This window comes from Sparus aurata, chromosome 15, assembly GCF_900880675.1.
Source record: "Sparus aurata chromosome 15, fSpaAur1.1, whole genome shotgun sequence".
Taxonomy (NCBI): domain Eukaryota; kingdom Metazoa; phylum Chordata; class Actinopteri; order Spariformes; family Sparidae; genus Sparus; species Sparus aurata.
In genome coordinates this window covers 20,110,959-20,133,358 of record NC_044201.1, presented here as the reverse complement: position 1 = coordinate 20,133,358, position 22,400 = coordinate 20,110,959, and the positions used below count along the sequence as shown (strand labels likewise).

Genomic DNA, 22,400 nt, shown 5'->3' with positions numbered 1-22,400 from the left:
CACGCTCCTCTTTCCTGAAATCTTCAAAGGAATCTGTTGTCTTTAAACTTACTGGATCCCCAGACCTCCACTATCCTGACTGAAGATGATTTGACAGTTTCCTGACATGCATTATCTCAAATATAAAATGAAATAATACTAAATCTCCATCCGATCTGGAGTTTCAAAGAGTCACAAAACCTGGGATAAGATATAAAGTGATCGTAAACAGGCATGCAGAGTAGGTGAAAGTTTGACAAGTACCTTTCCTACCTTTCATCTCCTCCTCTTCTGTGTTATTACAGCTCTCCGTGGATCCCTGTCATACATAGAGGGTCGAGACAAAAACAGAGAGAGAAGAGAAATAGCAAGACAAATAGTTTTTTAATGTGTAAAGTGAGACTGGGGTAAGGAAGCTCTGGACACTTTGCCCGATTCTCTCCAGTGTAGACACACAATGACAGACGGATGAAAGGGTGGACGACTCCCTCCCAGGAGCACAAACCAGCCAGGACAGCAGCGCAGAGAGCCACACAAACCAGAGCAACAAACTTGTGTCTGCAGTTCTGTAAACTGATCAGTGAGTGTGCGTGTGTATGTTAGTGTGTATCTTTGTGAGGTAGGCAGTGCAGGAAAATCTTAGTGAGAGAGAAAATGAAGTGTGTAAAAGCACTGGCATGTGAATATCTAGTGATCCTATTTTTTGCAAGCTTGAACACCAACATAACAGCGCAAGCAGGAAAACAGGTGGTTCCTATATACTACTTGATGTTATCAGTGTGCTGCTGTTCAAGATGGTATGTGTAGGATTTTCTCTTTGATATAAATGTGATTTACTGACAAATTCAGAGAGCACACAGGATTCAATATTACAGTCCCTTCTGGTAATCAGGAAGAGAAAAATTAAAACATCCTGACAGAATTTAAGTGCAGAAAGTCTTCATAGTTGTTTTGAAAGTGTAAGAGAAAATCCTCCACAAGTTACCTGCCAGTGTTAGTAGTGGCTGGTCACTAGTTTCTGGAGAAGGAGGGGCTTACCTTGGTGCCGTCAGCTGGGTTGTGAACAACAGTGGTCTGGGCTTCCTGGGGGGAGGTAGGACACACTTTACCATGCAAGGAGGGAGGATGTGGGGGCAGCGGGGGAGATGCCAGGGAACGTATTCCATGGCGACAAACATAAAAAAAAAACAACAACAACAACAAAAAAATGCTTGTCCGCACACCAAAACAAAGCACAGGTGCTACAGAACAGAGGCTGCTTGTTCGTCATTCAGCAGCACTGTGGCCTGCATGGTCATTTTAGAGTCTCTAAAATGCCTGAAAAGAGCCGTGAACACTTCAAACAGCTAAACACATATTCAAGGCCACGACTGAGGAGGAGGAGGAGGAGGAGGGTCTCTGTGAGAGACTTACATGAGTGTTATGTTGAGTGCATATGCAGTTTTCTTCAAAATCCAATTGGTACAGTAAGTTCTGATATATCCAACTTGGTGCTAATTCATTACAGAAACATTGGAAAAGCAAATAAACACTGATGCATTTATAAACTAGGAGCACTTTGGAATATGGGCCCGCATGTGTCACACTGTAATTACTTATGCTGACTTGTTTTGGTAAACAAGCCTTCATAACAGCACCACCAGTTATATCTTCCTTCTTTTATGGAGAATAAGATATCACCATCAGATCTGATGAAGGCCTGTTTACCAAAATGTGTCAGAATAATACATAAAATTGTGAACTGAGGCAACATTTTTAAGTGTTTTTGTGGGCACAACACCTGATTCACTCAGAGAACGTGAACTGAAACACTGATTCGTATCATTCATGACCATCATAAGTTTGTAGATAATTAAACTTTAGTTAAAAGGTGCAATAAGTAAGAATTGGCCATTAGTTGAATTCATACTCCGAATAGGGGCCAGCATATCACCACAGTAGCCACAAAGTGCTGCTACCTGTAGCTGCCATTAGCTAATTAGCTCAGTTAGCTGTTTAGCTAGACATCATCATGTCAAAACTGCTACTTATTCATATTCTGTTCATAACATTTTAACAACCTAGTGGTGAACGCTGCATGTAGTGGTTTGATGCCAGCATTCGTTTGTTTAATCACTCCTCATCCTCAATCTTGACCCCACCACAGAAACATTCAGCACCAAAGCAATTCCAGAGATCTGATTACTGCACTGAAGACAAGCCCACAGAATTCTGGTTGATAAGTCAGTAAGTCACACACTCAGGCTCGTGGTCCTGATCCAACACTGGACCCAACATCCAGGAACTACAACCACAGAACATGCAGCCCCTTCAATGACATTTGGGATTATGGGGAATTTATGGGGAAGTATTTTGGGGGGAATTTTAAGCCATTATTACATATATTTTAGGTATAAATAAGCACCTGGCTACACAGTGGACTTCATTGATGAGAGAAGAGCTTGTGCTTTCATTAAATTGATACTTACTTACAAAATGTAAAACCTGGGACGAGCTTTGTACAAGCTCTGTTGTGTGTTGTATATATGGCTGATTTTGTCTATGAACAGAGGGGCTGCATCCTCATACACTTACTCTTTGTAACCCAGCCACTCCAGCTGTTGTTTTACCCAGAAGTCCTCACCATTCAAAATGCACATATCGAAGAGCAATTTGTAAAAAGCCGTCTTTTGATGTAGTAGAGGTTCAACCTTTCCAACAAATTGCCCCAATTCTTTTTTTTCTTCAAAGACAAACAATCAACAAAGCTCAGGTGCCACAGTTGAACACACAGAGGAGTCACTAGGATGAGGCTGAACAGAGCTTGATTGAAGTGTCGGTTGTTGTACCACAAAATGAAAGTCATTTGTCTACCTGTCAGTGTTGTGCACTGTGTAAATACATATTTGTACACACACAAACACACAAGTGCGTCAATGTGAGGTCTGGGTAAAACACAAGCCAGGAGAGCCACGAACCAGTCGTTCAGTTTAAAAGTTGTCAAAATCCACTGCCAACATCACAGTTTTTGTTTCAGAACAGAAGCAAAGAGGCAGAGGATGAAGGACAATAGAGAGGACGAAGGAACAGAGAAGATTTCACTCAACATGGGATGTGACAAAAAAGATGAGGAACAGGAGGAGGAGAAGGAAGGGACAGAACTGAACATTGAAAATATGGAAATGATGCCATAAAAAGCAATGTGAGAGAACCAAATAGAGATGAGGTACCATTGGTGCTGAAGATGACATGCTGCTGTCTTTGGTGCTGCTGCTGCTTACTACACTGTTTTTACTGCTGTTTCCCTGCGACTGGGGCAAAGAAACACAACACAGAATGACTCCCACTGCTTCCACTGGGTTGGAACCATAAACCAGTCTATGGGAATCTTGGTGGAAACACAGGAATAGCGCCATTACACGGCCATTGGAAATGTTCTTTAAATTCTCCTCTATGTTGAAAGTTATTTTTCTTTTTTTATTTTCTTTTTTTTTTTTAATTGAAGGGCTTCAAGTTATGCGTCCTGGTGTCTGCCTGCGTTTAAGGTCTAAAACGTTTGCAGACATTGCACAACATTAAAAAAAATAGTACAAAGAACAAAATACAGAACAGTTAGTGAGCAAATGCATTTTAAAAACAGTTTTCAGCCTGGATTTTAAGAATTTTCCCGGCACTTTTACAAGAAGGTAAATCAACATCTGCTGGGATAAAAGGAGGTATCACAAGTTGTTTTTTTTTTCTTGTAACCAAGTCAGTATTACGTTTATAAAAATTGGCTCAGGTCTGTGCATGCAGTGAAAGGCCTTGATGACGGGGTTTTCTCTAATCACTGAGAACGGTGTGTGCCCCTCTAAAGAACGGCACTGTACGTTGTTATTTTCCTTCTTTAGCTGATGCAAATTCAGCTCAAAGACAAAACTCAAGCCTATCTGACCCATGAAGCTACTTATCATCACTGCAACAACAGACACCGTTTATTGCTTCGACTGGGTTTTGATGACTCAATCCACACCTAGATCAAACGTCAGCTTGTCAGCAAAAAAAGGCACGTACAATGATACATTTCAAAAAGCACAAACTAGAAGGATCCCCTGCACACACTGTTACAATGTTTTTCCACTGAATGAACATTGCTCTCTGCCGAGTCAGACAGTCTAGGTCTTAATTAAACTAAACTTGTTACTGCCATTCTGAAAATCTTCTGATACAACGAAAGCTGTTAATTTTCAATTACAACACAAAGTGTTTAAGTACAAGTGCTCTGGTAAACTATTCACTACAGTTTCAATGCTGTTGGAACAATTTAAGCACAATGTTCAAGGAACATTGTGTTTGAAAAGACATTGAATTAATTTCTCTTTGAAAGATGTCTCTAAATAAAAGTCAGGGATCCAAACTTTAGACTTTTGTGTAAAAACACAAGATCTCTCACAGACTTTGTTTTTTCCCCATAAAGAACCAAGATTTAAATTCTCATTAGAGCTTTTCTTTATAACTAAAACTGCTGATTAGGGCTGGTTGTAAAAGCTAAGACCAACCACCTAAAATGTGTTTCAAGAAAATGATTAATGATTTTAATGTCTCTCGTCCAACAGTGGTGATTATTAGCAGTTAACCAAGACAGCTATTTTATTCACAGTAAGAGGGGAGAAAAAAACTCAAATTCACTCAAATGAAAAATAATGAGGGTACAACAAATATGCAATAATTAAAAAAAGAGAATGATTTTATACTGATGTTTACAATGATAAGAATGTCCCTCGTCGCTCCTGTGATGTTCAGGGATGTTGGTAAGTAAGCCAAAATGCCTGATCCTATCCATAGGCAGATTGGTCAGACATCAGAATAGGATAACTGGAAGGAGGTGAGTGTGTGTGCATGTGTGTGTGTGTTATCTGAGTTGAAAAGGTTTTGGTGGCGCTTGTAAGCAGAAGGGGATGCATGGATGCTGGATGAACAGAAAATCGGACAAGACGGAAACGGTCATAGACGACACCTCAAGCATCATTGCTCAAAATAAACGAAAACAAACAAATGAAACAGGGAGGAGGGAGGGCTGGAATCGGAGGGACGAAGAGAGACAAAGAATGGAAAATGAGCGAAAACGACAGAGCCGATCTCACCATCAGACAAACACTCGAGCTGGATTTCCTTTTCTGACAGACAGCAATGGAAAGGAGGAGGAAAAAAATAAGGGGTCATCGGGAAACAAGGAGCTAATCAAAAATACTAAAGAAGTGAAGCTGCCAGATTGATTCCAGGAGGAGAGAAAAACAAAACAGCTGCAGAAGCTTACATAGGAGCAAAGATGAGGCAGAGGGGCTTTAGAAGAAAAAAAAAACAATCAGCTGCAGAATCAATATAGGGAAGATAAGGAGAACTGAAAGATTTAAATCATTGGTTGTGCAGTTTATTTGATAAATATTAGGTTTAGTTGTTGTTTTAAGTAACTGTATTTAACGGGGATGTTTTTGTTTGGCCCTTGTTGATCATGACGCTTCACTGCATGCACTGACGCTGACTGTCGATCAAAACAAAATGAGCACCAAGAGAAGATGGCGGCTCGAATCACTGTGAATCAAAGAAAGATCTGGTGGTAAAAAAACATGAACAATTTGAAAATCCTTTATTAAGTCCCTGTCTTTCATTTCAATCTGCATCACCTGCGCCCCTAACCTTTAACTGCTACTACACATGACCAATCTGCTACTTTATTCTTAAATACAATAATTTAAATAACATTTAACGAAGGAGCACCAGAGCACGAAGGTAATCCAACTTAAAGAACATACTGCTCGTAATATCAAAAACACATGTTAATAGAGAGTAGTTAGGATGACAGACCAGAGAAGAGACAGCAGAACAAAGGAAGAGTAAGACAGAACCAGTAAAGTTAAAAAAATAAAATAAAAACCTCATGGGTCTGATAACTTACCTTCACACCATCTGACTTTTTGTTTAGTAAGGTTTTGCAAGCTGTAAGAAGGAGAGAGAAGACAGTTTATTATGTTTAGACCACTCAACTAAAAGAAAAAGTTGGTTGGATAAAAGTTCATCGGGCCTGGTGAGGTTTGCATCCGATTTCGCATATATTTCTGAGAGTGAAACTTTTGTCTGACTGACAATCCCACCCAGAAATAAAGAAATTACATGGAAATCAAATGTTTAAAAGGACATTTTAAACATTTAAGCTAACAATTTTCTGTTTCAGTCTTTTTAAGTAAAATCATCCTTGATGTTATCAACATTTGTGAGGTAGTGATTTAATTAAATCAACAATAAAAATCTGGTAAAACACAACGCAATAAGAAAGTACAGAGTTCATTCAGTAGAGCAGTATAGCTATTAAGTGATAAATTGATCCTGCTTTAGTGAACTTCCTCTTAATGGCCTCCAGCGAGTACTTATGAATGGATCAATTAATTAACTAATGGCTGAATTGAATGAGTACATGAGTTACTTTCTGAACCCATTAAGTACTCAAAACAACCGGTTTGTGTTCAAGTCTATGCTGAATATAATTAGTGTCACCAAGAAAAATGTCAACTGAACATCTATCGCCGGAAAACTTTGTGAAAAGTGGCTGAAAAAAAGGCAACAAAAATCAAAATGTTTAACATATATAGTCGACTGTTCCTGTGAGAGTTCAAAACAAAAAACACATGTAATCAAACAAACACTAGGGGAAAAAAGAAAAGATCCAATTTGGCCACATGTGCAACATCTACAAAGAAAACAACCAAATACAGATGGAAGTGTTTCCAGGGGACACTAAAAAGCAATGAACACACCAAGAGATGGCTGGGTAGCACTTGTAACTTCATCATTTCTTAGTGCACCCTCCAGTTTTCTGGTGCTTCTGCAAGAGGTTCTGTTTTCTACCACAATATAAACCGCCTACTCAAACTCAACCAGTTAATGCTAAGTGAAACTTTCTCACATAACATCATTGAGTGCATCTGAAAACCCGTCCACACAGTTATAACTAGACTTGCATAGAAATGACAACTACACACAGCAAAACAAAACAAAAAATCAACCGCATGCACACAAACAGACTGAAAAGAAACACACACATTAACACTTTTACAATATAAACACTCATATTTGTGTTAGTCATGTCCAGTGATCCTCCCTTACCTTCCATTTATAAAGTAGGGAGGAGGGCGATGAAGAAGGCAAGAGAACAGTGATGTGTTTAAAATCTTAACATCTGAATGAAAATTGAAGATGACAACTGCGGACACAACCACCTGTCAAGCCTTTACTGTGTTAAAATACAATCTTTCATAATTGTCACAGAGGTGGAGGGTTCATGCGATGACAGTGGCTTATCAACACGTCTGGCATGCAGCATCCACTTCAAAGTGTTTATCTTTAAAGAGTCAGAGGAGTGCATTCCCAACATTCATGAGACTGAGCAGAAACCTTTAAGTTCAGGACATCGTCTCCAAACCAGACTAAAATTTAACAACTGTTATCAAGCATAAAGAGAGAACCTTTATTAACAACTCATCAGCATCAACTTGCCAGTCAAATCACACTTCCTGCATTAACGGCATTTAAGAAAGCAGATCGTTCTGTTGTGTGACTGATCTGGAAAGGGTTCAGTATGCTTCAGACAAAGTAACGACGGCTAAAAGCCTGACATCACAGATCTGTCACGATTTCTCTCAAAGCTACTTTAAGTGTGGAACCTGTATGAACTGTCAGCAGTGATGGGATGTAACTAAGTACATTTACTCAAGTTCTGCACTTAAGAACAGTTTTTAAGTATTTGTACTTTACTTGTGCATTTCCATTTTCTGCTACTTGGTGTTATAATACTGAAACCCCATTATATTCAGCGTTGTAAAAGGCCTGAGGGGAGCTGGTTTCAGAAGCTGATTGAAAAATCGATTTGTTTGAAGCAAACTGACGCCTTCAGGTTTCTTGTGGTTTTGTCTGTTCACACAAAGACAACGGGGCAGGCAGGAGAGAGGAGGCAAAGATAGATATCGATAACACATTTCACTGTGCATTCTGTTTATCCAGATTCCCATGCAGGTAGGCATACTGTGCCGTGCTGTGTGCTCATACACATGCTTGGCTGGCTGTTGGCTGCCAGAGCCATGCGAAGGGAAGGTTGCAGCGAGCACAGGCAGGCATCGACTGGGCATCAGCCGAGTACTGTGAATAAAAACTGATTCAAAGGAGGCAAAACTGAAAGTGTTGTGGAGGTCGATTGCTGCTGTGTCTATATTTGTAATAGAGGTGTCACAATTTGGATTTATGAAACATTGTGTTTCAGCACTGACGTTGTTAGATCATGACACCCCTGATTTGTAAGATAAAAGGTTAAATCGGTGATGCTGCAGAGGAAAAGATTTGCAGCCCAATGCAGAGATGTGTAAATAGGGTTTTGCTCGGTGGCAGCTGCAGCAGTTGGAAGGAGGTCAGAGGGTCATGCTGGGTGTCAGCTAAATGGCTGTTGTGTTCCACACAGGAAATTAAATATCCAGTCCTGAAGAGGAGCTCTGTTCATTAGAGCATCAGCACACGCAGCAGCACTGAAAGGTCAAGAGCTGAGCTGCGTCCACAGTTTCCATTTAAATCTATGTGCGAGTTTGTGAGAAAGATGCCCCAGTGCAATGACCACCGTTCAATTCAAACGTGGCACCATCAGTGTGCAGTAGCAGCAGGCAGCAGGTGGAGGGGTTCAAGAAACCCAGGCCACATGCCAACAGTCTGAACACGAAGTTGGCAGTGCCCGACTCCAACAACCCCTCGAGCAGACGTACCTTCCTGTGCCATTGCGGCTGTGCTGGTGGTAGCGGCAGGGCTGGTATGCTGCCGTCCCACTATTGGACAGAGAGGGATTCAGTGTAGAGGCATAGGTGGGACAGGAAGAGCCTCACTGAAGCCTGACAGACCTCTAATTTCTGGATTTCTCAAATGTTTAATCAACAAAAAAGACATAACACAAGTTTCCAGAAAGTGTATTTCTCTGATATTATCAGGATGAAGTGCACAAGCAGTCAGGAAATCTTCTCAGCGCTGCAATACCTGAAATTATTAATCTTACTACTGTGAACATTAACTTGATAAACACGTCTAAAATTAAAGCAATTCAGAGGTCAGGCCTGTTTGTCTTCTTCAGTCTAGATCAATCCTGACCAGTAGAAAGTAGTTGGCAGTAATCCAGAGGAGCACCTTTACTTACATGAAGGCATATAAACACAGGGCCAAAAGCATTAATGCATTGGCCTGCCTGGCCATTGTCTAGTCCACAAATAGGGTGTTCAATCTCGAGTGCACTATGTTTTCAGTGATCAAACTGCTGACGAGGAGGAAATCCAAGCCAAACCTCTGAAGTGCGAAATCAAAACTGTGGACAAGGCTGACAAGCTAATGTGAACCGGAATGAAATATGTGCGTTTACGGCCAGAGAAAAGATCCCAGACAGGAAGTTAAGCAGCAGAACAAAAGTGATACACATCATCTGGCCTCTATAAGAAAGGGATCGCCTATAAAATGTTTAGAACCTCAAACTAATTAAATAAAACACTGTTTTCTCTAAATCCGGGTTCTCCAAATATGTATTATCAACAGCACTGGGCCCTATTTGAAGTCTATGGGCCAAGTCAAATCTCCTGATGTGTGATTAGCATCGCTGCCAAAGCTCACCTGAAAAGTTCCTGGACACCAGCATCGTTGTGAGGATAGCTCCCTAGAGAGACACAAACAACAATCACCATCATAGAGATTTGTGTGTGTGTGTATTTGTGTGTGACTGTGACCACACACTCACTTTCAGTTTCCTCCTGGCGTTGAACTTGCGCAGACACTCCACAGTCTCTTGGCGGTGCATCATGGAGGCCACGGTGGAGCGTTGCTGTATGTTGACAGAGGAGACGACATTGTAGATACATGTAACTTCGATATAACACGAATAACGAAGAATACTGATAAATATTTTGCGTTCTGTTTCTTCAGCCATCATTTTCTGTATTCATATACTTTTTTTAGAATATTATTACTACTTTAGATGCACAGGATTTTTTTGATGTGGAAACTAAAGAAGACAAAGAGTGTGACTTACGCAGACCCAGGGATGCTTCAGGGCCTGGTCGGCAGTGATCCTTTTGGCAGGGTTAATCGTTAACATCTGATTGATCAGATTCTTGGCCTCCGGGGTCACTGTGTCCCACTCTGGAGAAGGAAACTGAAAGAGGACATACAGAGGAAGGAATGTTATGAATGTACATTCCCGTTCAGGCAGTATTTTGTGCCTGTTTTTTAGGTTTCAGAGTTTTTGCAGGGTACATCTCTGTCCTCAGTGTATTTGCATTTAATTCAATAGTTTCTATCACTCCATTAACATAATCATGCAACCTTTATCTGTACATCCAGGTAACAGAAAGCACCAGCAAACATGTCTAATACGGAAAGAGCAGGTTGTCAAGAAATGTTAGTTAGTAAAAAATACAAGAAATGAGATTCAGGGTCTGTGTTTGACAGTGATGATAGTGCTGATGATTACAAGTGCTTGTCACAGTCACTTCATATCAATGCTCATATTATGCACATTCATTAGATGTGGTTGCTTCCAATTATGGAAATTAATACGGGTAATAAATTCCTGTCTCCCACAGGACAAGACAAGATCTGATAAATAATGCTATTGCTTTCCAATAGCATCACATTTTTTTTTTATAGATGAGAATCCTGCAATAACAAGTCGCAAGCAATTAAAAACTTAAATTAAATTTCCAGATAACTTGCATGACAGAATAGGTTATTTGTTATTAGACGAGATTTGAAGTGAAGGTGTCCTGTAGGGCTCATCTCAAAGCTCAGAGCTGTTTTTTTCCTTCACATAAATTATGATTAAGGTGATGTATTAGAATTCAAGAAATCAGCACAGATGTAGCTTTCCAACATGCTCAGTGGACCTTAACTCCCTCTCTTCATGGATCCATGCACTGACAAAATACATGCTCAGTATATGAGCTCAGTACATACGAGTTCCACGTAAGAGGAGCGTTTAATAAAGCTGCACTAATCAATATTTCTATGTCAATAAGAGATATTCAGTGGCTGAGGGAGCCGGGCCAGTTCAACTCACTCACTTCCATCAGTACAATGGTAGCGACATTTAGTCGACTAATCAAGTACATCTCCCATCTTGTTAACACCATATAGTTGTTAACAAGTTTGGCAAAGAGGAAATGACTTGAGTTAATTGTGATGCAGACAGTTAAGTGTGAAACTTGTGTGAACTCAGAGAGCAGCAGTGTAGTGAGTATAACATGACTCTGTTGATGGTATACATGCTCAGAAAACGTAAATCCTCCTAATTCTGGCATGTGAGCTGCTCGAGGAGGTTACAAGTAATTCTACCTCCCTTGATGTTTCATGTGACAGGTGTTGCTCGCCTTGACAGACCCTCAGACAATTATCGCCTGACTCTGGAGTTTCTCTCGTCTCTACAGAGCTTTAGTTTTGTTTTACAGCCCAAATCAACACACATGCAGCTCACACGTACAGACATAGAGGAAGGTGAGAGGTGAGAGAAGAACTCACGTCGTATGCACCGGCCTTGATCTGTTGGTACAGTTTGTGTTGATCCTCGTCCCAGAAGGGAGGGTAGCCCACCAACAAGATGTACAGGATCACACCTGACACACATACAAAGTCCAAATGAACATCCTGTAAATAAAACTACACAGAGTGCATGTACATGTAGTTTTAGAGGAGGGATTTTTAAAGCTGCAACTGTTAGTGGTCGACTATCAAAATAACTGCCGGATAAGATACGATAAAGTTTCAGTTTCTTAAATGCGGAAAGTTTCTGGTTTCTTTATTCCTCTACAACAGTGAACTGAAGATCTTTGAGTTGTGCACAAAACAAGTTTTCATTTTGTTTTCTGAAATGTTTTACACCCAACGACTAATCAATTATTCAAGAAAAATAATATCAAGTTGCAGCTTTTCCAAATGAACATCAATGTATATGAATAAATAGAAAAAAAATTTGAAATCTGGTGAACTGACCACATGCCCATATGTCCACTGGCTTTCCGTACGGGTCCTTTCTCAACACCTCTGGGGACAGATATCCTGGAGTTCCTGCAAAACCTGCAGAAACAAAAACATTCAATGTGAAATTTCTCTTAAACCCTAAGAAAATTGAAATTTTTAAATCAATGACATCAGGATATACAGTATTCTTTCTTATTATAACATGATTTGAGCAAGACTGCAGGTTCACAAGCCTTCCTGATCTGTGAATCAAGCGAGGCAAAGGGTGTTTGCAAGTTTCTCTTTACCCTCATTATCTTCCCCATGTTCTGTTTCTAATCTTAATTTTTTAGGTAGATACATTTGTTGATAGCCTCTTTATTGCTGTTTGAATGTAAAACTAATATTCACAATAATACTTGAATACAACTTAACTATTAACACCACATGCTAGCAGAAGAGTATGATACAGTCAAGTTGACCTTTGACCTTTTGTATATGAAATGTAATTACTAATTTTTTTTTTATCTAATTAGACATGTGAGTAAAACTTAGTCCTAATAATTATATGAATTGTTAAGTGTGTTCTGTGAGGTCACAAGGACCTTTGACCACCAAATTCTAAGTAGCTCATCCTTGAATCAAAGTGGACATTTGTGCCGAATTTGAAGAAATTGTCTTAATTTGTTTTTGAGATATTGTGTTCATGAAAATAGGATGCAAGGAGGTCACAGTGACCTTTGACCACCAACATCTAGTCCAAGCCCAAGTGTGCCAAATTTGAAGAAACACCCTCAAGGTATTGCAGAGATATCACGTTCACAAGGATGAGACAGACGGAGGGTCAGACAACTTAAAAACATAAAGCCTCGGGCCACGGCGACCGCAAGCATGGCAGCATAATAAAAATGCTTTATACAGTTCCTTAAAAATGGGTCCTGTATTTATTTCCCTCAGGACAATTTTTTTTATTATTTATTAGTTACTCTTGCATGATTGCTCTTATTTATTTATTTATTTGTTTTGTCAACACAGCCACAAAAACAGAGCAGATTATCTCCATGATGAACTGAAACAGTTCCACGTCAAAACTAAATCAATACTTTATTTTCTCGAGCAGTGATGGTGTTTTTCTTGCTGAAGCAAATACTGCTAATAAAAGTAAGCACTGTGGAATAAATACAAAGAATAAGGTTAAAAAAATGAAGCTCATTTCTTACCAAACCATGCCTGTTGGTCCCCCTGCACCTCGATGGCTAGACCAAAGTCTGCAAGCTTCACCGCAGCTCCCTTCATCTTACTGGCCAGCAGCAGGTTCTCTGGCTGCAACACACACAGATAAATTGTTCTTTAGGATTATATCTTAAAAAAGCACCCATGTTGCAATTCGTGACTGTTTTCAATATTCTGTTTTCAATATACTTTGTTCATTATTTTCTGTCAACGCCCATTGAAAGCTAATTCACATTTTGTTTGCCTAACAATCAACACACACATGTTTTTATTTCCACTTCCATACATGAAAAGTAATAATAATAAAAGCATGCCGTGAAATGTATCCTCAGATAAACTTGATGAAGTTTTGGGTGGGACAAAATAAGCTGTAGCACAGTTATGAGCAACGAGAAGGGGAAAAAAAAAACATTTAATTAAGAGCAAGAAATAAGCATGTGTCCCTCCTTCAAGGAATGTTCTATCTGTCTGCATGACTGGACGAGCTGCAGGAGCTCGATGACATCCACAGTAGTAATGAGGCATGATTTGGTCAAACAGGCTACAAAGGCTGCCCCCGAAGGAAAGACCTTTTCAGTCAGCTGTCACAGAATTTAACACAGCATTTTGGATGCAGTGATAAAATAACCCTTTTTTTTGTGTCTAAAGAATGTTATTTAGCTGAAAACATGTGTTTGTTTCCAGCACTTCCTGACTGTTTCATCAAGATAAATTGACCCTCCAGGTGTCCAGGTGAATGTACCAGGTGTAAATGCAAAGGGCAGTGATTGGATAACCTGATAACAGGCTGTAAATGGAAAGTTTAAAGATAGCAAGTTTATTTATTCTTGCAATAATGTGGTGTGTGCGTGTGTGTGCGTGTGTGTGTGTGTCTCGAGGGCAAATGTCTCTGCAGTGGTTAGCCTTCCACACAGTGATGAACATCCCCTCATGTGTAGAAAGACAGACTGATGTCTGACAACAATCTTTGTGCTTTTGGTTTGTTTCTACACATCTGTCAGCCTCTCTCTCATCTCTCACCTACTTATCTATCCATCCATCCCTCCATCCTCTGAGCATTTTTCCCCCCCTTTTCTACCAAGCAGAGGAAAAACAACAGGATAGAGAGAAAAAAGGGGGGAACCACACAAGGGGCAGAGAGCTGGAGTGAAAGCAACAGAGGAAAAGAGATGGAGACAGATAGAGACAGATACATGGGAGGTGGCATAATGAGTCCCTACCCTGGCGCTGCAGCAGCCGGGTGACCTCACCCTACAGTTACCATGGCAACCCAGTCTGCCACCAGCCAACATCATTCACCTCTTTCTCTCTAATTCTTGTTTTCCCGTCAGCGAGTGGCTCTCCCAAGATGACAGGGAGGCGAAAATATGACGTGTGTGTCTGATGTCACAACTCTCCACAGTACACGTTGACGGCATCGTTGGTTATTTTAATGGCTCCGATACAGAAGCCACTTTTGGCAGCTTTATCCCCAGGAAGTTCTTCATTCTTATAGTTATTTTTTGCTGTGAGGTGATTGAAGGGTTTGTTCTACAAAAAAACAAACGTCTTAAAGGAGTTTCATCACATCTTCTTTAGCAACTTGGTGACAGCAGCACCAGTAGTTAACACAAAATAGACATATAATCTTTTATAAACTTGTGGTGGCTAACGTTAGCATTCATGTGTAAGTGTGTGTGAGTCCAGTACTCACTCTGACTTGCAGCACTGTCTATAGTATATACCCAGCTCTTCAGCTGGTAAATGCCCCACTACGTTCACCAGCTAGTTGCTAACTTTTGCCAAATTAATACAATGTAATGTTTAGTGTTGAACTGAGTGAAATATACCAATACAACATTCCATGTTTTTAAGCTGCTTCGTTCCATCAAATGGAAATATTAACAACAACTTTTGCATAATTTCAGACATATTTTTTCAAATTCAGCCGGACATATTTGGTATTTGGGGTCCCTACTAGAATTTAAAATACATTTTGGTGGGTTCAAATGACGTTTGTTCAATAGCAACACAGGATGAGTTTGGAGTAATAATGCAGCACGGATGCAGATTTCCAAAAAAGAGAGGTGTACATTAACAACTAATGTAATTAATTTCTGTCCTCTGCCCTCATCAGTCATCATGATTGTCTTTGTAAAACTCTTCCCCCTCTAAGTTTATTTTATATCGAGATACATATACACGCTAAAAATCAATAAAAAGCCCCACAATTCCATTTACACCACTTAAACACAGAAACAGCTTGTTTATTTTCCAATTATGCTTGTCTTCTTACCCGCGAGTAATGGTTTAATCTTTCTCTGGCACATAAAAGTAGACCAGATTGCTAAGTAAACTATTACAGTTTCAGAGTCTGATCTCAGTGTTGGCAATAAAAAAATATGGTGTAGTTATCCAGGTGTTTAAATCTCAGCTCACTTTGCCATCTGCATTCACTAAATTATCAAAATTAAATAACATAGCTGAGGAGGTCAGGGTGCTTTCAGTTTCTGGCTCGCTGCGGGGGAAATCGTCACTGGCCGTCGTCTCACCCACCGACCCGCTATTAATAGCAGCTGGTCTGCTTTCGTCACTCCACAGCAGCGCAGGAGGGAGGACGGGGGGGCTGGGGGGGAATGGAGAGAGCAGGAGAAAGGAGAGGAAAGAGGGAGACATGGGGAAACTAGGAGGGGAGTAGGTGTAGAGGAAGATGGGAATCGAAAGGTAAGGAGATAAAAAAAGCAGGTAAAGAGAGAACTGGATGAGGCTCCCAACGTCACACGAGCATGACGTCTGCATGAGTGTGTTGAGACCTGTTGTGAATCTCAACACGTCTTCCATCCTCATTCACAACACAGTGCTATAAATAACCAATTTTTGTAACCACTGAGTAGAGAGGTCCTCCCACAGCAACTCACCTTGAGGTCCCTGTGCACAATGTCATGCTGGTGGATGTGACTGACACTCTCCAGGATCTGATTGATGCAGTGGCTGAAAAGTCAGAGGAATGAGAAACAGAGGTGAGACACATCTGTCAACCCAAAACAGACGACAAATAGTTCAGACAAAGAAATAAATTAAACTCAATACAATGTGATCATTATCTGTCCTTAAAAGTGCATTTTGACATATTTTCAGAACTCAGATGAAATTAAAGCAGGGCTGAACATAATATTATTAAAATCACAGTGTGGTCAACTGAAACATCTCAACACAACGAGCTTCAGGATGTGATTATTTTCATCATTATTTGCACCCTGAAACTGTTAAGTGCTCAAAATGTGTATTGGTCAGTAAGATAACTGTTTAAATACCCAGTTGACCACTGCAACCGTATGCTCAGCACACAAAAACACAGGAATTACAACTGGGAAGAGAGACACATGCTGAGACAGAGCAAAGAAAAAAAAATGGCTAAACAACAGTTGATTGAGTCGTAGAGAGGAGCAAGTGAAATATCAGTAAAGGTTCCTGCTGCGCCCACTCCATACTGTATCTTGTCACTACAGCAAGTCGATAGCAGCCGGCTCTACCAAAGGTCACACTATGTTGAACATTTTTAAGCTTAGGTGCTACACAATGGCTCAAAGTATACAGACAACCAGAACCCTGACCTGAACTTTATTGACCACCTTTGGGGTGAACTAGAATGCCAGCCAGGCGTTCCCAACAGAGCTCCGACTTACTAAAGGTTTATCATAGCTGCTTGTACCGCACACACCTTTCCAATGTGGGAGGTTTGAACTTCTCTTTCTTGCTCTCTTTTTAATAATTTACACAACTATTTTTACCTCTTTTCATGTGAACAACTGAGTAAAAAACACTATAAACTCCTTCCAGGAGAGGCTGAAAACGTTCGTCACACTTAAACCCACCATTCCCTCGTCAATAACAGCCAGCCTTTCAGTGTGGCTGAACTCTGAACAGCTATCGACACTTTGGATTTCCGATCTGGTTGGAAAACTCTTCACATGAACTAGTTCAAGCTCTTGAAGGCTGAACAGGAGCAAAACCCAGCAACCAGCAGCACCACCAAATGTCTGACATGCTGGCTGCAATTTAAAACAATAGATCATTTCCCCTCACTCATTTTCAACCAATCAAAACATCTGGTTTAATTATGACACATGTCACGGTCAACAGTTGCGATCTGCATGTAGCTGAACTGAGTGTGGGTGGAAAGTTGGACGCATTTTTATGTGAACGAACGTGTGGAAGTGGGAAGTGGAGCGGGAAGGGTGTGTGCGGTCTGGGGATATCTTATGTAAGCTTGTCCCAAGCCCACATATCACCAATTTTGCTGGTCTGGTGCGCAGTTAAAATTAATAGCATTTCTTTTAGATTAAATTGAGCTTGACATGAGTAAAGGTGAAGTTAGGGTCAGCAGTAGGAGGCTGGACGGAGACAGATTTTGGGAAGGCAGTGTCCACTCTCTGTGTGACTGAAGCAAAAGAAGGGCTCCTGGCATTGTGTCCAAATTAGGCTAAATCTGGACTCCACATTTTATTCTCCTTCCTATTTTTGAAGTTAAGATGGTGCCCAGCAGACTGAGCTCACCCACTTTAGGACTGTAAATTCCCTTCCATTCCCGTTCTTCACATCATCCCTCATGCCTTTCCTGTCCTCTGTTTTGTTCTGGCTCAAAAGAAATCTTTGGTGTAGGATCATCTGAACAGATCATTATCAGAAGAGAACTATAATCCCAATGGTATGTGTCCGTCTTCGAGATGACCAAAAGTAAGAGCCTACTGTAGCCCTGACTAATGTAGTTAGTCTTTCTCACTGCAAGCAGGTAATGTGCTGCAGTGCAAAAACAACTGCAGACTCTGACAACAGGCCTAAAATAAGGTTTTAAACTTTAAGAGAGCTTTGTCATTATTTATTAACAGAATTAACTTTAAAAGCCCTGTGTTACATGGTCAAAAATAAAGTGCTTACAGTGAACAACCTTAAGCACCATTTCTGCCGCTAAAGCACAAACTACATCAACAGAAATGGTGTGCTTTCATAACTTTACAGCTTTAACGGCCACAAGTTTTACCATGGAGGGAAATCGACTAGTAACACATAACACATGTTCCATAACAATGTTGACATAATGTACCTGGCATCTGCCTCGCTGTAATACTCTCTAGCAACAATGTCCTCAAACAGCTCTCCTCCAGTGACACTGTAGACAGACACAGAAAGAATGAAGACTTGGTTAGTTCTCTTTTCTTGCGAAAGAGACAAAAGAAAATCCCTCTCACAAATGGAATAAATCATGACACCTTTAAATGGCTTTTCTAAATGTCAAATTTAGATTTTTTAATCAGCTGTTTTGTTAGAACTAAAAGGATATTGATTAATGTTGATGTCAGTGAGGACAGATAGATCCAACATGTTCATGTAACGTGCTCTAACTTCTGGTGACTACTGATAATACAAGCCTCGACAAGACTGACTTGCAAGTCTGGTTTATTTACGCCTCAGATACAAAGATATGTGCTCGATTCCACCAAACACAATCTGATCCTGTAAGATGTAACTAAGGGTGAGCAATCTGACCCAAAGATAACATCACAATCTATTCAGTTACTGTCTGAACGTAACTCCAGTATTAGAATGTGCAAAACCATAGATATCAAATATATGTAGATAATCTTTTTATTCTTCATGTGCATACAAAATGCCTTTCACAGTCATCTCTAAACTGTACATGTCTGTAGACAGGCAAGCTGTTACCACAGTAAAGACTGCGTGACAGGGTAACACAGACCCAGTGCTTCAGGTAGTGTTAACTACATCAGGCTGTCATGTTCAGCCCGGTGTGGACAGAAAGACGTGGCCAAAAGCGTGCTCTACTCAAGTTTACCGAATTACAATGTGACACAAGGTCAATTTAACTGAGAGAGGAAAAATATTAGCTGTTATTTGGCTGCAACAAGAATAACATTCACAGGATTTGGACTCTGAGTTACGCATTACTGAACCAACACTGTTTATCTTCATGGAAAAATGTCCCGTTCACATAAGAGGATACAGTTACGAGATCTGGGAGTACATCAAGTTATTTCCTACATTTTTCCATGAAGCAATTCATTGTATTTGTGCATAAACACGGCGAGAATGGGGTGAAACTTACATTACATATGTTAAAACTGGGAGAAAAACTACTATTAATTACAGCTTAATTAAAGAGTAAATGGACCCTTTCTATCGTGGCAGCTCAGTGGAAAATATAATCTACTGTAATGTGTGAATGGTGACAGTCATCAAGTCTTGAATTGCTCAGGTGAAGTCATTTCTGAAGCAAAACTGCAGCCTGAACCTGTGACCTGAGCATGCTTGCATGTGTGTGTTCATGTGTTTTACTTACAGGTCAAAGACGAGGTAATGGAAACCTTCCTCTGAGATGCTGTCATGGAGTCGTACTGATGGAAGAATCAGAGGAAGAAACTTCAATCAGAAATAGGTTAGAAGATATGCTCATACTCTTAAATCAAACCCAGTAAGACAATAAAGGCAGCAAATTTTTTTCCTGTACTTGTCTGATCCATGATAAAATGATGGCTTAGATTTAAAAGGTCTTCATGTCCAGTCTAATCCATTTTATATAAGTCTGAGAATTTTGCAGAATTATTATGTTTCATTGTTTAAACTTAGTTGAAGTCTTTGTTGAATAACAACAGAATGCAGGAGCAGCAGCATTTTGTGCTTTAAACACTGATATTCAAAGAATTTATGACTGAAATTAACAAATTAATCTGGGCCATTCACTAAAAACCTTGATTTTATTGTTTAATGTAGCCATTATTGAGGAAAAGCCTGCATTTTGTATTCTGTATGTGTTAAATGGTAACTTATCATATGTGTCATGGTATATTCATTCACAGTCATAAACACACACAAGGTCAAGTGATACATAGTGAGGATTTGAAGTTTCCAGCAGGCCAGTTTTTCCTGCCGCTCTGCAATGATCCACTCCACTGTGTTGCGGTAGGTTGCTAAAGCCTGAGAGCCACCTGGCTTGTTGGCAACCAGGACTCAGCTCTTGGATGACATTGTTGACAGAATGGTTGCCATATTTTAATCATTCATAATTAATGTGATACTGTTAATTTGCTTTTAGGTTTCTCTCTGTTAAAGAAGCACACAGGCAGGAGACATCACTGTGCACAGAAGGGGCGAAATGGTCGTTTTTGAACTTGAACTATAAGCTTTCTGTCCTGAAATTAGGCCTGAAAATGTTGTATGTTACTCTGTTCTTGCTTCAGAGGAGTTCCAGTTAGAGAAAAGAAAACTTGACAAGCTCTCCTCTTGAGAGTGGGAGAAGAAAAGAGCAGCTGAGGGAGGAAAAAAAAGGAAGAAAGGGACGAGGAATAAGTGGGAGGAAGAAGAAAGAAAGACCACTGAAGCCATACGTATTATGCTGTTATCATACTGTGTGTGTGTGTGTGTGTGTGTGTGGGTGTGTATGTGTGTGTGTAACTCGGCAGTTCTGCCACAAAAACACTTTGCCATTTCCTTCCCTTCTCAAGGGGCCACTTCCTGTCTGGGCTCAACACACGCACATACACAACATCGTGCAGCTATCCTTGTAAGGACATTACACTGGCTTCCATTCATTGAGGACAGCCTGACCTTAACCTTAACCAGGACCTCAGAAATGACATGTTGCCTCATTAGGACTAGTCTCTGGTCCCCATGAGGACTATTGGTCCTGACAAGGTCAAAGTTTACACAAGAAACAGTCCCCGAGGTATCACAAACACACGCAGCACACACATAGACGCAAGCTCACATTCCCAGACATTTCAGTGGCAAAAGATGTCACAAAACAAATGCGTTGGATACATTTAGTAATTTGAATTATGATGTATGGTCTTGAAAGTATCTCATATTAAATGTGGTGCAATGGAAGTCTAAAGAAGCAGAATGTGGAAATGCTCGAGTAAGGAAGAAGTAAAGTACTTCCAATCTGTATCTTTGCCTCAAGTCTCGACGGACTCATGATGGACATTTGTTGTTTTAAAGATCAAGATCAATACTGCAGACCAAGAAACGTAGTTTTTTGAAATACTGCAGCACCCTGACTTTAGATGTCACCTGTCAATGTCAACCAATGACATTTTTCAGGCGATCGTTCGGGGTCTAAGAGATCACAGCTGTAAGAAACTGTTTCTGAGTCTCCTGTCTGACCAAAAGCTGTTGCAGTGACCAAACACTTTTACTCCTTAACATCTTTTCATGATGCTATGCTGAATTAACAAAGCGTGTTCCACTAATCCATTAGTATGCTGGCTCTCAAAAGTGACTCACCTATGTTTGGATGTTTGAGCAGACGACAGATTCTCGCTTCCCGCTCCAGTTTCTGGTGATCTGAGGAGAGAAAAGAGCAGAGAGGACACTGTAAGGACACAATGTCAGAACCAGGAAAAGGATATTACAGTGACACAAACACCAGGAGAAATACAAGTGTACAAGTGTAGAACAGCATGGGCTGCGTAAGATTCACTAAATCTGATTACAGATCATGTTTTTCCAAAAGCATTTTGGAAAACGGCTTCCTCTACATAACTTTTCAACAGATGTAGTGCTAATAAATTATGAATAATTTGTTTAGTTTTTCTAAAGCAAAGATTTTTGCAGCCATTAAAACTTGATATCTTGTTTGGAAGGATTTCAGAAACGCCTGCACCAGCGACGATGTGAGCTGATTAAACATTTTCTTCTAACTGTGCAGCTGTAACCAAAGCATAAGCACACAAACACGCTTCATCGCCCATCTCTTTTGCTCCTCCCACCCCACTCACAACAATAGTTTGCCTTTTTTTTTGTAAACCGGACATTTTGTGACTAACATCAAACCGACTTGAATTGGAGGGGACAGCAGAATAGTTTCAGCAGGGACAGGATGTCAAAAAGGTAAAACACACAGCGAGCCAGAAAGCTAAGAGGCCAAAACTGTCAACTAATATGAGCATACACAAGTGGACAGCCAGACAGCTATATACCACACACACACACACACACACACACAAACACACACCCTCGAGCACAAGCTTTTTGCACTTAGTGAAATTAGTCTTGTGGGTCCGGCCTTAATATAATCAGTGTCCAGTTAATGATTCTAATGGCGAAGAGAGGGTGTGTGTGTGTGTGTGTGTGTGTGTGTGTGTGTGTGTGTGTGTGTCTGTGTGTGTGTGTGTGTGTATGCATGTTTAGGACAGGCAGACTGGCTGTAG

The 22,400-nt window shown here is 40.3% G+C and overlaps 1 protein-coding gene across 19 annotated transcripts in view; it reads right to left on the bottom strand.

Annotated features, from left to right (window-relative positions):
• camk2g2 (calcium/calmodulin-dependent protein kinase (CaM kinase) II gamma 2) overlaps window positions 1-22,400 on the bottom strand; it is a 58,673-nt gene that overhangs the window by 9,776 nt on the left and 26,497 nt on the right. For 2 of the 19 annotated variants that reach the window (XM_030441567.1, XM_030441548.1), the window contains exons 3-17: window positions 21,475-21,534; window positions 19,532-19,586; window positions 18,278-18,343; window positions 16,092-16,164; window positions 13,182-13,284; window positions 11,995-12,078; window positions 11,524-11,618; window positions 10,040-10,162; window positions 9,749-9,832; window positions 9,625-9,667; window positions 8,739-8,798; window positions 5,894-5,934; window positions 3,189-3,269; window positions 1,018-1,062; window positions 244-298 (exon numbers count right to left, since the gene is read on the bottom strand). In XM_030441567.1, the coding sequence (XP_030297427.1) occupies window positions 244-298; window positions 1,018-1,062; window positions 3,189-3,269; window positions 5,894-5,934; window positions 8,739-8,798; window positions 9,625-9,667; window positions 9,749-9,832; window positions 10,040-10,162; window positions 11,524-11,618; window positions 11,995-12,078; window positions 13,182-13,284; window positions 16,092-16,164; window positions 18,278-18,343; window positions 19,532-19,586; window positions 21,475-21,534 (1,068 nt within the window). Of the gene's footprint in view, window positions 1-243; window positions 299-1,017; window positions 1,063-3,188; window positions 3,270-5,081; window positions 5,115-5,893; window positions 5,935-8,738; window positions 8,799-9,624; window positions 9,668-9,748; window positions 9,833-10,039; window positions 10,163-11,523; window positions 11,619-11,994; window positions 12,079-13,181; window positions 13,285-16,091; window positions 16,165-18,277; window positions 18,344-19,531; window positions 19,587-21,474; window positions 21,535-22,400 lie in introns of all 19 variants that reach the window. The other 17 variants (XM_030441549.1, XM_030441553.1, XM_030441557.1 and 14 more) reach the window with 17 other exon arrangements.